A 16,350-nucleotide genomic window follows, 5' to 3' on the forward strand; every position below is an offset into this window, starting at 1 on the left:
CCCCCAAACTTGTGGCCATTTGGTCAGAAATATAGGTGGCCTGCGGATAGCTGAGTTTGCAGCTGGTGTCTGAAACGAGGGATGGGTTTTTTGGGGGTGGGGTCTGTTAGGACCAAACTGAAGCCAGGACAGGCTCTAAGGGGCAGGCTAAGGCCTGAGGTTTAGTCTCTAGGAAAGCTGAAGCACTGGGAACTCCCGCAGGCAGTGTAGCTCGACCAATCAGAAAAAAAACCCCCGTAGCCTCCTGCCCGTGCCAGACCTGAGCCAATCCAGATAGGGATGCGAGGTTTAAAAGTCCCTTGCTCGTATGGTTTAACCAATCAGCTATGCTGTTACAGGAACAAAGAACCGTCTGTATAAAAGTAAATGTGATTCAGAGCTCGGGGCTCTCGTCAAGACTCCACTGCCCTGGATGAGACTTGAGCCCTAGGTCGAGCTAACAGTAAACCCCTTTATGCTTTTGCATTGCTGTGGATGTCTTATTCTCTCAGTTTTGGGGACTCGGACACTGGGCATAACAGGGTCGTGTCCTTAATTTGTGCGAATGTCCCGAACTCCATGTGGCCGGGGTCAGAATCACATTGCGGGACTTTGGTGGTCCAGTGGTCAAGAACTCGCCTGCCGGTCAAGGGACATGGGTCGGTCCCTGGTGTGTGAAGGTTCCACACACCGTGGGGCTGTTGTAGCCACGGGAAACAAACTCACTCAGAGGGACGAGGCAGATAGCGGAGTGCAGTTTATTACGCCGGCGGGCCCAAGGCAGAGTCTCCTCTTAGCCAAGGACCCCCACCAGTCTTTGTGAAACCTTTATATACCCTAAGTGTAAAAGGTTCCCTGAAACTAGTCTGAACAAAGGAAAAAGAAAGATACAATCAAAGTTAACCTGTAATCATATGCCTTAAGCCTAGGTAGTTAACAGTGGACAGTTATCGATAGGCCTGGGGCCATGCCCCATAAGCATAATAGAATGTATGATTCTATTCGGTTACGCAGATAATTAGGGTATTCTTTTACGCATGGAGAGCCCTTCCTTCAGGGGCCTGGTTTTCCAGCGGGCATGTCGTTTCCATAGATACTGGGCATATGGAAGGTCCACAGTTCAGCCCAAGATGGAGCCCTGCTTTCAAGACAGAGCCTGTTCTGTTTCCTCCTTCAGGGCGACTAAAGCCGGTGCGCCACAGCTGCTGCGCTGCAACCGGAGCCCGTGCTCTGCCCAGGAGGCCACTGCAACGAGCAGCCTGCGCAGGGCAGTGAAGAGGGGCACGACCCCCCCACACCCCAGCAGCTAGAGAAGGCCCCTGCACAGCGAAGACAGCACAACCAGAAATAAATAAACTTTAAGCATTCTCCTTAAAGAAAGATATTAAAATAAAGCCACGGAAATTATTTTAAGTCTCCTATAAACCCATTACTCTAACACAAAAGGTTATTTTTATTTTCCAATCCCTTTTCCAGATAGGTTTTACATTAGCTCAAACACGCGTTCCACAATGTTTATAGCATTCAAAGAAGCCTGCTGTACCCGCATTGGTAGTTTTTAGTTTATTAATAATTGCCGTTATTGCCTCCCCGCAGCGGGGGAAGAATGAGATGGAAGGTTTCGCGGGAACCCCTGTGACCCCACGCGCTCGGGCCGACTGGAGGATGCTCCCCGGAACTCTCGAGCCTCGGAACCCACAAGTGCGGGCGTGAGGCGCCGGAGGGCAGGGGGGTGGGGAACGCTGTCCGCGGACGGACCCGGAAGCAGATGGCGGCGAGCCTTCAGGAGCGGGAGGCGGGAAGCAGGTGAGCGGCGAGGGGCTGGGCGGGTTGGGGCGCGGGTCCAGCCCCGCGGCTGGGCGCCGGTCCCAGGCCGGCTCGGCAGTCTCGGCGCCTCCTCCCGGGCGGGCGGGTTCGGGGGGCGTCCGGAGGGCGCGGGCGCTGCGGCCGGGGCCCCTCTGCACCGAGCGGGGTCTGCGTCGCGGGTGGGGACCGAGGCGGCGTCGGGCGGGGTTGGGGCCCAGGCTCCGCCCCCGGCCCGGTTCGGTCCGGAGGGGGCCCGGGGTGTACGAGAGGGCGGGGGCGGCGAAAGGCACTTGTCTGAGCAGATCCGCTGGAGTCTTGAGCGCTGCTTTCTCCCGGCGGCCTCGTGTGGCTTCGCTGTCGCTCGAGAAGGGGACGTGAGGAGTCAGCTCAGCGTGGGCTTGGTGGTCAGCGAGCCGGGGGTCCTGAGAGCCTTGGCAAAGGTCTGACACTAGTCTCAGCTGTTCTGAACCTGTCTCACTTCAGATCAGTTCAGTTCAGTCGCTTAGTCGTGTCCGACTCTTTGCGACCCCATGAACCGCAGCACGCCAGGCCTCCCTGTCCATCACCAACTGCCGGAGTTCACTCAAGCTCATCTCCGTTGAGTCAGTGATGCCATCCAACCATCTCCTCCTCTGTCGTCCCCTTCTCCTCCTGCCTTCAATCTTTCCCAGCATCAGAGTCTTTTCCAGTGAGTTAGCTCTTTGCATCAGGTGGCCAAAGTATTGGAGCTTCAGCTTCAGCATCAGTCCTCCCAATGAACACCCAGGACTGATCCCCTCTAGGATGTACTGGTTGGATCTCCTTGCAGTCCAAGGGACTCTCAAGAGTCTTCTCCAACACCACAGTTCAAAAGCATCAGTTCTTCGGCGGTTAGCTTTCTTCACAGTCCAACTCTCACATCCATACATGACCACTGGAAAAACCATAGCCTTGACGAGTTGGACCTTTGTTGGCAAAGTAACGTCTCTGCTTATTATGCTGTCTAGGTTGGTCATAACTTTCTTTCCAAGGAGTAAGTGTCTTTTAATTTCATGGCTGCAGTCACCATCTGCAGTGATTTTAGAGCCAAACAAAATAAAGTCAGCCAGTGTTTCCACTGTTTCCCCATCTATTTGCCATGAAGTGATGGGACTGGATGCCATGATCTTCGTTTTCTGAATGTTGAGCTTTAAGCCAACTTTTTCACTCTCCTCTTTAACTTTCTTCAACAGGCTCTTTAGTTCTTCTTCACTTTCTTCCATAAAGGTGATGTTATCTGCATATCTGAGGTTATTGATATTTCCTCAGGCAATCTTGATTTCAGCTTGTGCTTCTTCCAGCCAAGCGTTTCTCCTCATGTACTCTGCATAGAAGTTAAATAAGCAGGGAGACAATATACAGCCTTGAAGTACTTTTCCTATTTGGAATCAGTCTGTTGTTCCATGTCTAGTTCTAACTGTTGCTTCCTGACCTGCATACAGGTTTCTCAAGAGGCAGGTCAGGTAGTCTGGTATTCCCATCTCTTTCAGAATTTTCCACAGTTTATTGTGATCCATACAGTCAGAGGCTTTGGCATAGTCAATAAAGCAGAAGTAGATGTTTTTCTGGAACTCTCTTGCTTTTTCCATGATCCAGCGGATGTTGGCAATTTGATCTCTGGTTCCTGTGCCTTTTCTAAAACCAGCTTGAACATCTGGAAGTTCACGGTTCACATATTGCTAAAGCCTGGCTAGTAGAATTTTCAGCATTACTTTACTAGCGTGTGTGATGAGTGCAGCCTCAGTCTGCTCATAGTTTAAAGAGTTCCAACAAAGGCCTCACAGTGAAAGTGAAAAGTGAGAGTCTCTCTGTCATTCCGACTCTCCGAGACCCCCTGGACTAGACAGTCTGCGGGATTCTCCAGGCCAGAATACTGCAGTGGGTAGCCTTTTCCTTCTCCAGGAGATCTTCCCAACCCAGGGATCGAACCCAGGTCTCCCGCATTGCGGGCGGATTCTTTACCAGCTGAGCCACCAGGGAAGCAGGCCTTGTAGAACTGCTCATTAAAGTGGTGTTTGCAGCCGTAGCACCGCCTACAAAGCAGGAGGTGAGAAAGGCTCCTTTCCCTGACTGCCTGGATGTCTGATTCAGTCATCAAGGTGGGAAATCCTAGGGGCGTGTAGTTCCTGCTTTAGGCCACAGCGTTCTAGTTAACTGGCTCACGCCCGGCCCGCAGAGGTGGGGCAGGGCAGGAGGGGAGGTCGGTCAGAGCCTGTTGGGAAGGGCCAGGTGAGCTCTGCTGGGGGCTGGATCCCTTGGCTCGACACCGTGAAGTTCAGCCAAGGTGGGGATGCCGCTCTTGGCCCCAGGGGCAAAAGACAGCTCCACTGGAGGGGGTCAGGCCCAAAGCCCCTCTCTGTCCCCCTCAGGCTTCCTAGTGCAAATCTGGGGCCAAAATCAGCCTGGGGTCGTGGGGCTACCTCACCTCTCTGACAGGAAACCCTAGCCCGCGGCCGGTTCAGTTGCTCTGGGCGGCTGTCTGAGATGCCTTCAGGTCTCCCCAAGCTCCTCTTTCTCACCTCGGGGGTGTTTGATCGCTCAGAGTGGCAGATTGTGCCAGAAGCCTCGCTGTTGTTTGTGTGTCTTCATCTCAGGAGTTGGCGTGACGCTGCTCCAGCGCGGTGTCTGAGCCGTTTCGCGAGAGCGGAGTGAGGCGGGGCGCTGGCAGCCTGAGGCGAGATGAAGACCGTGCTGATGGTGGCTGAGAAGCCGTCCTTGGCCCAGTCCATCGCCAGGATCCTCTCTCGAGGTAGGAGGGCAGCTCCGACGTCCGGCGGCTTTGGTCTGGGAGCGTGGGCCTTCCTGCCCCGCCGGTCAGGCCTGCCTTGTTCTGAAGCGGCCCCAGGCCCCTGGAGTCGAGTCTGTTCAGGAACAGCAGGCATGGACGGAGCCCTTGGCCCCTGAGTCACTTAGTCCCTATGGGGTGTGGTTTCCTCCACACTCAGCGTGAGCCGGGCCTCCCCAGGCACGACCAGGAGCCCGTGGCAGGCAGGCTGCTGTGGGAGCGATGTGCAGGCAGCGTGGCTGCTCTCGAACGGCAGAAGCTGGCCCTGCTGACTTGTGCAGGAAGTCCACCAGAAGGCCCCGGCCCCAGCCTGGTCTGCCAAGGCCATGCCCGGGCGTCAGCGACTGCCCCACGGACACCCAGCCACACCCACGCCCCTCATGCCGCTCGAGAGCGCCACGAGGCTGAGCCGTAGCCTCAGGGCACCTGCCCTCGCCCTAGCTTGGCCCTGGGTACTTGGGTGCTGGGGACGCAGAGATGGCAGGCGTCTGCCTTGACCTCCCCTTGGCCCAGTGGCTGAGGGAAGAGGCAGCCCCAGAGCAGCAGGCTGAGAAGTTGTGGTCGGGAGGGGAGGGGAGACTCAGACGTGCCTGGTCCCCAGAGGCCGAGAGAGACCAGCAGAGGGACCCTCCGTGGGTGTCAGGAGGTCACCCTGGGGTCGACAGTGAGGGAGTGTCCGGGGCATTTCTGGGGAGGGTCTGAAAGAGGCAGGAATCAAATTCAGGAGTGAACACAGAAGTGTGGAGAACAGCCCTCGAGCGGCCTGCGAGCACTGCGGGGCGGGCCGGCCTCGGGAGGCTGCGTCAGGCCCGGCCCGCCTGTGCCCCCCGCAGGCAGCATGTCCTCACGCAAAGGGCTGAACGGGGCCTGCTCGGTGCATGAGTACAGTGGGGCCTTCGAGGGCCAGCCGGCCCGCTTCAAGATGACGTCGGTCTGCGGCCACGTGATGACGCTGGACTTCCTGGGTGAGCCCCGCCCACCCCCATTCCACCGAGGAAGCCCGGGGCGGGCTCGGGGCAGACAGGTTTGTCCAGGACCGGTGAGTCCGAGGCCAGCAGGCTGTAGGGGGCTGCCCTGCAGTCCCCGCTCCAGCAGTGGCCCTCGTGGAGGGCAGCATGGAGGCGGTGGCCTGCACCTGAGCGGGGGCCTGGCCCGTGCAGCTGTTGTGGCGAGAGCTGCCACCTGCCGGGGTGCCCACTGTCTGCGGGCACTTGGCAGCTGGCACCGGAAGTCCAGCTCCAGTGACCCCGTGGGCTGGCTCCAGGCCCGCGGTCGCTGTGGGTCCGACTGGGGCCCTGGGCCTCGCTGCTTGTCTGCTCCTCGTGTGGAGGGTCTGAGGACAGCGCCGTCCCCTGCCAGGATCGTCCAGGTCCCCTGCACCCCGAGCCTCAAGTGGAGAAGCGGGGAGCAGTGCACAGGACGGGGCCTGAGGACACTGAGGTCCCCTGGGATCCGCTGCGCGCTTGCCCAGGCTAGCCAAGTGCTGGGCAGGGAGAGCGTGCAGACGGTGGCTGGAGAGGAGACGGGGTGAGCGGTGTGACTCTTGCCTGCGCAGTCAGCCCGCCAGGAGCGGTGCCCCCGCCGCAGGCCTGCCCAGAGCTGGCCCACTCCTGAGCAAGGGAGGCCCTGCTCCGAGCCTCCCTATCCTGGGGTCGCGGGCCCTGTAGGTGTGACGTGTGAGCCTGACGTCCCTGTGTGTGTCACAGGAAAGTACAACAAGTGGGACAAAGTGGACCCCGCCGAGCTGTTCAGCCAGGCCCCGACGGAGAAGAAGGAGGCCAACCCCAAGCTGAATATGGTGAAGTTCCTGCAGGTGTGTCCCGGACTCCCTGGGGCCCACGCCTCCCCTCACGGCCTGGGCACCCCGGCCACTCAGCCCCCAGACCAGCCTCCTGCTTTTGAAATGGTTTGGTGGTGGCGGATTCTAAAACAAACGCAAACACGGGGACTTCCCTGGGAGTCCAGGGGTTAAGAATCTCCCTGCCAGTGCAGGGGACGCGGGTTCGATCCCTGGTCCGGGAGGACCCCACGTGCTGCGGTATAACTAAGCCTGAGCGCCCCGAGTGCTGCGCCAGCGGTCCAGAGCTGGGGCTTCATACTGCGCCATGACGAGAGAGTGGCCCCCTCGCATGACGAGAGAAAGCCACGCACAGCAGCGAGGCCCCAGTGCAGCCAGGAGCAAAAATAAAAAGACAAAACTTTAAGAAGTAAAGAACAACGGAAAGAACGCAAGCCCACGGTAAAGGCTAGAAAAGAAGTGAGGAGGAGGAAAGGAATTTACCTGTGATCTCGCCGTCTGAGACGGCTGCCGCTCATCTTTAGGCGTTTCAGTTCAGTCTTCTTTTTTTTAATTCAATTTTGGGGGTTAAGATCTCGTGGCATTTATTATGTTTTTTGGTCTAAAAACTAGCAGTTCTGAACTACATTCTTTGCTGAGAGGCCAAGCCAGCCGGTGGCTCCACTTGGTGACTCCTGCCCTGGGCTCCAGGCCTTCCGAGGGCTGTCTGGGAGGCTCGGGGCCGCGCTCTCTGCGCCAGGCAGCGGTGGCCGGGCTGGGCAGTGCACACCCCGTGTCTCTGCGCAGGTAGAGGGCAGGGGCTGCGACTGCATTGTGCTGTGGCTGGACTGCGACAAGGAGGGCGAGAACATCTGCTTCGAGGTGAGAGGCTGGGGCCCGCGTGGCCAGCCGGCCTGAACCCCGCGGGCTGCCACGCTGGGGGCCAGGGCCGCGGCACTGGAGATCCCGTGGACGCTGACGGTGCAGGGGCTCTGCCCGGGGCAGGAGTGTCCCTATGCCGGGCGGGCAGCTTGTGAGGAAGTGCTGGGGCAGGATTTCCCCGGCGGAGGGCTGCCCGGAGGGGAGTGTGGGTTCTGAGCGTCAGGCGCGGGCCCGCGCCGGGACCTCTGCCTTGCGGCCGGGTGCCTTGTCGCACCCCTTCACCCCTCTCCCCACCCCCACCAGCTCTGTGCTCCACGACGATGCCCGCCCCGCCTTTGCCACCCCAGGGCAGGTGCCGCTCCCAGGCCTGCCTCCGCAGGAGCCCCTCGGGCTGTGACACCCCCCTGTCACTCGGGGACCTCTCCCAGCCCCGCCCCGGCCCCTACGCCTCCCCTGGGCCCTCCATGTGGGGTGGACACTGTCGTCCCCTGTGAGGAAGCCACGTGGCCTGCAGACTCTGGGCGAGTCTGGGCTCCGGGACCCCAGGCCCGCCAGGCTGTGGCCTGGAGCCGCTGCTGCTACCCGCCTGCTGCCTTGCCCTCTCTCCCGTCTCTATATTTCCTCCCGTTGCTGGAGGGTCTCCCAGATGCCGCCCCCCTCCCCATGCTCTCCTCGAGAAGGTGGGCTTAGCAGCCGGGATCGCTTGCGTTCTTGGTGGTAGCGCCTCCTGGTTGAGGGTGGAAGCCGCTGTAAGAAGAGGGGTGTGAGCAGGGCAGGGAAGGGAGCGAGGTGGCCGGAGGCCCGCAGACACCAAGGCTGCGGAGGGCAGGGTGGTGGCTGGCTGGCGGAAGCGGGTGGGGTGGGCGCCCGGGCGAGCCCTGGGCGTCACTGCTGGGCGCCCCCCAGGTGCTGGACGCGGTGCTGCCCGTCATGAAGCAGACCCACAGCGGCGAGCAGACGGTGTTCCGGGCCCGCTTCAGCTCCATCACGGACACGGACATCTGCGCTGCCATGGCCCGCCTGGGCGAGCCCGACCACAACGAGGCGCTCTCGGTGGACGCGCGGCAGGAGCTGGACCTCCGCATTGGCTGCGCCTTCACGAGGTGCCCCTGCCCCACCAGGCCCAACCAGAGACGGGAGACTGTCCGCCTTCTCGGTCCCTGAGACAGCTGTCTCGCCGAAGCGCGAGGGTGCCTGACCAAAGCGTCCTCGTCTCCCTGACCCCCTTCACAGGTTCCAGACTAAATACTTCCAAGGGAAATACGGCAACCTGGACAGCTCGCTCATCTCCTTCGGGCCGTGCCAGACCCCCACGCTGGGGTTCTGTGTGGAAAGGCATGACAAGATCCAGTCCTTCAAACCGGAGACCTACTGGGTGCTGCAGGCCAAGGTCCGCGGCCTTTTCCCGTTTGCACTGGGGCTTGCTGGGCTTGGGTGTAGCGTCTGAGCACCTCCACTGTCGTCGTCCCCAGGCCCAGGGCACGGGTGTGGGCCGCCGTCCCACCGTGGGTGCAGGAGAGGGCCGTCCAGTGCAGTCCAAGGTCCGCGGCCGGGGCGATCGGGTCCAGGGACTGCACTGAGGGCCGTGGGCCACTGGCCTTCCAGCTCCTAAAAAGCCTTGGAACACGTTTTCCAAGTGAGATAAAAGGAAGGTTCTCCAAAGGCTCCGAGTATGACACAGGGCCGCTGCACTCCACATGGGGCTGGGGTCCCCGCGGGGGCGCTGCCACGCCCCTGCAGACAGCTCAGCCTTGGCGCTGGGCTCCCGTCCTGAGACTGCCTCCCTCATCTCAGCAGAAGGCCTCTGCCAGAGCAGCCTGTGCTCGGGGAGGGGCTGGGCTGTGCCGCTGAACAGCCTCGGCCGTGAGCCCTTCCAGCCAGGCCAGGCCCCAGCTGCCTGGCCTCTCCTCGCGGGCGGTGGCTCACCCCGCCCCTGCTCCCGCGCCCTCCTGCAGGTGGACGTCGACAAGGACCGCTCCCTCCTCCTGGACTGGGACCGTGTCCGCGTGTTCGACCGGGAGGTCGCACAGATGTTCCTGAACATGACCAGGCTCGAGAAGGAGGCCCAGGTGGGCTGCTCGGGGCCGCGGGGCCCTCTGCTGACCAGGGTACAGGGCTCCCTCTGTCTCTCTGGAACACAGACACCTTTTAGAGAGAAGACTGGTTGCTCCCACACACTCCCCCACCACGGTCCTGCCCCACCCCCCAGGCTGGGGCCGCCACACAGCTGCCTGCCCTGACCGGTGAATGTGCCCTGCGGGCACCCCCTTGCTCGGGGGCTCCCGCCCCACTGTCCGCCCTCGGTGGCACGTCCAGCCGGAGGGCCCTGTGCCCGTCGAGAGCCTGCCCAGGGCCCACAGCCAGCTCGGCCACTCCGGGCCGTTGGCTCTCCTGGCTCACCTGCCACGCTTCCCACTCGGGTCTCAGGAATTGGAGGCGTGGCTGTGTGGCTGGTAGGAAGAGGTTGATGCCACGTGCCGGGGGGCTGGCCACATGGGACTGGCAGGTCCATGGCCGTGGCGGCTTGTGCCCTGCAGTTGCGCCTTCATGGGTCCCTCTTGCCCAGTGCAGTTGATTCAGGCACTGGAGCTGCGTCTAAAGCTGCCCCACGCTTCTGCCTGTGATGGCCACCGCATCTGGGCCTCCCCATCGTGATCCCAGGCTCCACTGCTGCGTCTGTCTGTCCAGAGCTCGGGGTGTGGCCCTGGCCAGGTTCACGTGGGGTTGGCAGGGGTGAGCGTGGCAGTTGAGAAGCCTGGATTGCTTCTGCCGTAGGCAGGATGGTCACCTCTTCAACAGCCGTTCAGCCCAGAGGCTGAGCTGGTTGCTCACCTCGCTTTTCTGCGAGTGGGAGCTTTTCACTGAAGTTCCTCCTGGTGACCCACAGTTAGAAGTTAGGAGATTTTACAGAAAAAGTTCCGACTTTCCGCTTTTCCTGACGAATCAGAAGGTGTAGCTACACTTGCGGGCACCATGAGGAGCAAGCAGCTGCCCCTGCGATGGGCCCTTACCCCAGGACCCCCGCCTTCTCTGCAGATGGAGATGCTGGCTCCCGGCGGGCTCCCAACGTGCAGCCCCTTCTCCTGACTCCTCCCTTCCTCCAGGTTTTCTCTCCCGAAGAACAGTCTCTAGAATTCCCTTTCGTTTTCCTTTCTTGGGCCTGAACAAACGTTCATTAGCGTCGTGAGGCCACTGTAACGGGAGCTAGAGCAGCCCGGAGGACGAGTGAGAGTCAGACCCTCCGGGCTCCTCTCGTGCCTGCCCGCCCTGTCCGCCCTGCCCTGACCCCTCCCGCCCCCAGGTGGAGGCCACAAGCAGGAAGGAGAAGGCCAAGCAGCGGCCCCTGGCCCTGAACACTGTGGAGATGCTGCGTGTGGCCAGCTCTGCCTTGGGTAAGTGCGGGCGCTGCTCCTCTCTCAGGGCCCCGTGACTTGGAAGCACAGGCTGCCTGGCTGTAGGAAGGGATGGTTGCCGCCAGGCAAGGGGCCGGCCGTGTCTCGAGAGCCACGCCGGTCGTCTGCGCCTGCCCTGCTGGGGGAGTTTGGCCTTGGGCCAGCGGACAAGGGCACTGGCCTCCCAGGAGCCTGAGCGCCTCGCCTGGGGCACCCGGGGTCGGCGCTGAGCCCACGTCTCTGGCAGGCATGGGCCCGCAGCACGCCATGCAGACCGCCGAGCGGCTGTACACGCAGGGCTACATCAGCTACCCGCGCACCGAGACCACCCACTACCCCGAGAGCTTCGACCTCAAGGGGCCCCTGCGGCAGCAGGCCAGCCACCCCTACTGGGCTGACACGGTGAGCTGCGCCAGGCCAGGGCGGCAGCCGCGCTCCCTGCGAGGGCCAGGGGCCGTGCCTGGCTCACGCCCCACTCCGTCCCGGCTGCCCCCGCAGGTGAAGCGGCTCTTGGCAGAAGGTCTCAACCGCCCACGGAAAGGTCACGATGCTGGTGACCATCCCCCCATCACCCCCATGAAGTCTGCCACGGAGGCTGAGTTAGGTATGGGGGCTCCCCCAGACTGTCACACCCCCTGGCACACACACAAGCACGCATGCACGCGTGCATCAAGCTTCACAAGAGAGCAGGGTGAGGCGCGCTGGTAACCCCATCTCTGGAGGGTCAGGCCCCATGGCAGCGTGGGGCCGTCTGAAAGCTGTGCTCTATCGCTGGGCCGGGACAGGAGTGAGGTGGTGACGGGGGCAGGTGCTGCCTCGGGAGGCCCTGGGGCAGAAGGCCAGGCGGGGCAGGGTGAGAGGCTCAGCGGTGGGGAGTCCCGGGGGCTGGGCGCAGGGGCCCCAGTGCCGTAGCAGGAGCGTGGGGCTGCCTGGAGCTGGAGCCTGGCGCTGAGTGGCTGCGCCGTGGCAGGGGGCGAGGCCTGGCGCCTCTACGAGTACATCACCCGGCACTTCATCGCCACCGTGAGCCACGACTGCAGGTACCTGCAGAGCAGCGTCTCCTTCCGGATTGGGCCCGAGCGCTTCACCTGCTCGGGCAAGACCGTCATCTCCCCAGGTAGGGGCGGCGGCGGGCGGCTCCGCCTCGTGGATGCACGGCGAGAGTGCTGAGGGCCGGTGTCTCTGCAGGCTTCACGGAGATCATGCCCTGGCAGAGTGTGCCCCTGGAGGAGAGCCTGCCCACCTGCCAGAAGGGCGACACCCTGGCCGTGGCCGAGGTCAAGCTGCTGGAGAAGCAGACGAGCCCGCCGGACTACCTGACCGAGGCCGAACTCATCACCCTCATGGAGAAGCACGGCATCGGTGGGTCCTGCCTGGGGCCCGCTGTGGCCCGCCGAGCGTGGCAGGGCAGCTGGGGAGCCTGGCTGGGGCCTCCACCTCCGGACCTGGCCTTGGGGCTAGAGATGTGTCCTTGGCACTACCTCCACCTCCAGGGCTGAGCGTTGGCCAAGGGGGCCACTGACTCACCCACAGGGAGGACATAAAGCTCAGGTCAAGTCCACGGACAACAGGAAGGCCAAAGCCCCACAGCACTTTCCCTGGGGCCGGAAGCTCCACATGGGGGGCGGCGTCTTTAGGAGCTTATGTGGCCACTGCTGCGCAGGTGAGGGGTCTTGCCGAGACCCCAGGCCCAGGGCTGTGACTCGAGTCCTCACACCCCTGGAGCCAGCCCCGTACCCCAGGAGGGGCCTTGCCTTTTCCTGAGGTTTGGCTCTGGTGAACCAGGCCCCTAGAGGCTGATAGGCTCTGGACGGTCGTGGGACAGCTCGCAGGCCTGCCCGGGACTGTCCTGCGGACTTGCCGCGGAGGCTGCTCCGCAGCTGCACGTGTCCCTGGGGCCAATCAGGAGGGGCTTCGAGGCCACGTAGCCGGCGGGTGTGCCAGGTGCTGGGGGCCACTTGGCAGTGGAGCTCTGTGTGCGTGGGTCTGGACCCTGGTTCTGGAATGGTGCGTGTGCCGTGGGGCGAGGCGGAGAGGGGCTTGGGAGGTCACATTCATCAGACGCTAGGGGCGGGCGGCTGAGCTGCTTCACCTCTGAGCCACCCGGAGCCTCCGCGTCAAGTCCGCGGGACAGTCTGGGGCAGGCCTGCGAGCGGCCCTGGGGGTCGGGGCTGAGAAGCTAGCTTCACAGCGTGGGCGGAGGGAGAGCCGAGTCCGTGCTGTGCGCAGGGACGGATGCCAGCATCCCCGTGCACATCAACAACATCTGCCAGCGCAACTACGTGGTCGTGGAGAGCGGGCGCCGGCTCAAGCCCACCAACCTCGGCATCGTCCTGGTGCACGGCTACTACAAGATCGGTGAGCCCCGGCCACGCCCCCACCTCAGGGCCCGCCTGGCCACGCCTCCCGCCCGGGCCACGCCCCGGCCACGCCTCCCATCCCCAGTGCGCCCCCAATCATGCCTCCCACTGCAGGCCACGCCCCGCTGCAAGGCCCGCCCTGGCCACGCCTCTCCGCAGGGCCCGCCCCAGTCACCGCCCACTGCAGGGGCCCGCCCCGGCCCCAGCTTCCATCCCAGTGCCCGCCCCGGCCGGGCTGATGGTCTCCTGGAAGTGTTGGGGTCTGAGAGCAGGGGCCTGGATTCCTGCAGACTGGCTCCTGGCCGGCCCTGGGGTCCTTGCTGCTGGACGGTGTATCTGCCCTGAGAGGTCCCCAGGGGCCGTGGGAGACAGCAGGGAGCTCAGCCGGGCAGCCTGTCCGCTGACAGCATCCTGTGACGGGGGTGCTCTGGTCGCCCGCGCAGGACTCCTGGGGAGATCGCAGGTGGGAGCCCTACCCCTGCGCGCGGCGCGAGGGCTCACAGCGCCCCCGCCCGCCCGCAGACGCCGAGCTGGTGCTGCCCACCATCCGCAGCGCCGTGGAGAAGCAGCTGAACCTGATTGCGCAAGGCAGAGCCGACTTCCGCCAGGTGTTGGGCCACACCCTGGACGTCTTCAAGAGGAAGTTCCACTACTTCGTGGACTCCATCGCGGGTGAGTGTGCCCCTTCCCTGCCCTTCAGCAGGGGGACCCGGCTCAGGGCTGTCATCCCCCTCAGGGAGATCCGCTCCCAGGCCCTGGCTCCAGGGGGCTGTCGGGACCCCAAGGCGAGCGTGCTGGCAGCCCTCGGTGCACGCGGCTCGTCTCACAGACGGGGCTGCCCTCGCCGTGCCGCCACCCACCGTCAGGGGCACCCTTGGCCACATGCTTTGGGGAGGCGGCGGCCGGGGCTGGGCCGTGACTCCCGCCCCGCTGGCTTGCAGGCATGGATGAACTGATGGAGGTGTCCTTCTCGCCCCTGGCGGCCACGGGCAAGCCCCTCTCCCGCTGCGGGAAGTGCCACCGGTTCATGAAGTACATCCAGGTAGGAGGGCACGTGTGCACGACGGGCGGCCTCGCCCCCGCGGCCTCGCTCCCGCGGCCTCCACGGGAGTGACTGCGAGGCCCGGGCAGCTTCTCCAGCAGACACCCAGCGCTGCTGCGCATGAGCAGTGGGGCCCCTGAACCACGTGCCGTCCACGCTCTCCTGACCCCGCGTTCTTCGCTGTCGGGGGAACTGACGCACACTGGGATCTTAGCAGCGCCTTTGTGTGTGTGTGTGAAGCAGTGAACACCCTGAGACTCGGTGACCAGAGGCCCTGAGAGGTCCTGGCGATACTCCACACCGCCCACCCCCCGCGAGTGTCCCGGGGAGGTGGAGGGCGGCAGGCGGCCGGTGGGGCAGGAGGCCCCGGCAACCCTGTGACCCCTGCCCCCCAACCCCGCCCAGGCCAAGCCGAGCCGCCTGCACTGCTCACACTGCGACGAGACCTACACGCTGCCCCAGAACGGCACCATCAAGCTCTACAAGGAGCTGCGGTGCCCGCTGGACGACTTCGAGCTGGTGCTGTGGTCGTCGGGCTCCAGGGGCAAGAGCTACCCGCTGTGCCCCTACTGCTCCAACCACCCGCCCTTCCGGGACATGAAGAAGGGTGAGCGCCGCCCGCCCGCGCCGCCCTGGGCTCTGGCGGCGCCCCGTCCCTGCCTCCAGCAGCTTCCAGGGCGGCCAGGGGTCCCACCTGGGCCTGAGGCAGCGAGATAAAGGAGGGTGGACCCGACTGAGGGCCGCCCGGACGCCCTTCCGGAAAGCTCGGCGGTGGGGTGGGGAGGGGTGGGTAGCGGAGGTGGGGGGACGTGGGGGTCGAGTAAGCCCTGGAGAAGCAGAGCCCGGGGCGCGTGCGCGGGGCGAGAGGCGGGGCCCTGCGCGGTGGGGCTGGCGCGTGCGCCTCACGCGGGCTTCCCCGCAGGCGCCGGCTGCAACGAGTGCACGCACCCCGGCTGCCCGCACTCGCTCAGCATGCTGGGCGTCGGCCAGTGCGTGGAGTGCGAGAGCGGCGTGCTGGTGCTCGACCCCACGTCCGGCCCCAAGTGGCGCGTGGCCTGCAACAGGTGCAGCGTGGTGGCCCACTGCTTCGAGAACGCCCACCGCGTGCGCGTGTCCGCCGAGACGTGCGCCGCCTGCGAGGCCGCCCTGCTGGACGTGGACTTCAACAAGGCCAAGTCCCCGCTGCCGGGCAACGGCACGCGGCACACGGGCTGCGTCTTCTGCGACCCCATCTTCCGGGAGCTGGTGGAGCTGAAGCACGCGGCGTCCTGCCACCCTATGCACCGCGGGCCCGGGCGGAGGCAGGGCCGGGGCCGGGGCCGGGGCCGGGGGCCAGCGGGGAAGCCGGGTCCCCGGCGGCCCAAGGACAAGATGTCAGCCCTGGCAGCCTACTTTGTGTGACGGCCGGCAGGCTCCGTGCCGCGGCCTCCGGGCCACGGGGGTCATTAAAGGCGGTGTCTTCTGCAGAGCCAGCGGCTCCCCTGCCTCGCCTGCTGTGCCCATCTCCTCGTCTCTCCCCGTTCCCGCACATGCCCCCCGAGTGCCCGCCCTGCCCGAGTCCTGCAGGGGGGCAACTGCACACAGAACCAGGAGCAGACCCAGTCCAGGGTGCCCGCCACGCTCCGGCGTGTGTGAGATGGGGCACAGTGTCCCCATGTCAGGGTGCCTGGCCGCCCACGCCCAGCTGTCCTAGGCTGGGGGGGCACCTCCCTGCGTGTTGGCCCTCACTCCACCCACTTCCCACTGCGTGGGTGTGCGTGTGGGGGGCCTGCATGTGACCCTGGCACCCCAGACCTGTTCGCCTTCCAGTTCTCAAACACATGTCCCCTCAGGCAGAGGTGGGTGGCAGCAGATGGCAGGGTCGGGAGCCACACTACCTGCAGGACTCAGGTCGCCTGCCCACTTCCCGTGCCCACTCCACCTGAGGGCGCCCCCCCTCAGCCCACCACATGCTCACCTTGGGACTTTGCCCCCTGCCAGGCCTCTGCCTGAGGGGCCCCTGTGAAACGCCTCCACAAGCCTGCACGCGGGGCAGGTTGGAGTTGTGGTGCCCATACATGGATTGCTGCCTGAGTTGTAGGTTCGCCCGGGAGGCTGGAACTCAGGCCTGGTGGGCCAGGCCACACGGGAGGCTCCTTTCCCAGCGGTAGAGCCAGGGCTGGAGCTGAGGCAGGCGGGAACGGGGCTGGAGGAGCTGACACCAGCCACAGGGCCGGTCAGCTCCTGGGTGTGGGGTTGGCCCGGTGCCCGCTAGAGGAGGCACACTGCTGGCCAGGCAGCACGCCTTGCTTCCCCACCACCTCCCGGTG

The 16,350-nt window shown here is 64.0% G+C and overlaps 1 protein-coding gene across 2 annotated transcripts; it reads left to right on the plus strand.

The window, feature by feature from the left end:
* Positions 1-1,726: 1,726 nt before the first annotated feature.
* Positions 1,727-15,513, plus strand: TOP3B (topoisomerase (DNA) III beta). 2 transcript variants are annotated; one of them, XM_018044400.1, is made up of 19 exons: positions 1,743-1,785; positions 3,706-3,850; positions 4,398-4,552; positions 5,422-5,553; positions 6,295-6,401; positions 7,173-7,247; positions 8,154-8,350; positions 8,481-8,637; positions 9,203-9,316; positions 10,549-10,639; positions 10,887-11,041; positions 11,138-11,243; positions 11,610-11,756; positions 11,828-12,001; positions 12,869-12,997; positions 13,522-13,671; positions 13,941-14,041; positions 14,447-14,648; positions 14,964-15,513. In XM_018044400.1, the coding sequence occupies exons 3-19, from the start codon at positions 4,483-4,485 to the stop codon at positions 15,440-15,442; spliced, it is 2,586 nt and encodes an 861-aa protein (XP_017899889.1). In that variant the 5' UTR covers positions 1,743-1,785; positions 3,706-3,850; positions 4,398-4,482; the 3' UTR covers positions 15,443-15,513. The 2 variants fall into 2 exon arrangements, with proteins under 2 accessions (XP_017899891.1, XP_017899889.1); XM_018044402.1 differs by lacking the exon at positions 3,706-3,850 and having other exon boundaries at positions 1,727-1,785.
* The last annotated feature ends 837 nt before the right edge of the window (positions 15,514-16,350 follow it).

Source organism: Capra hircus, unplaced genomic scaffold (genome assembly GCF_001704415.2).
Source record: "Capra hircus breed San Clemente unplaced genomic scaffold, ASM170441v1, whole genome shotgun sequence".
Classification (NCBI taxonomy): domain Eukaryota; kingdom Metazoa; phylum Chordata; class Mammalia; order Artiodactyla; family Bovidae; genus Capra; species Capra hircus.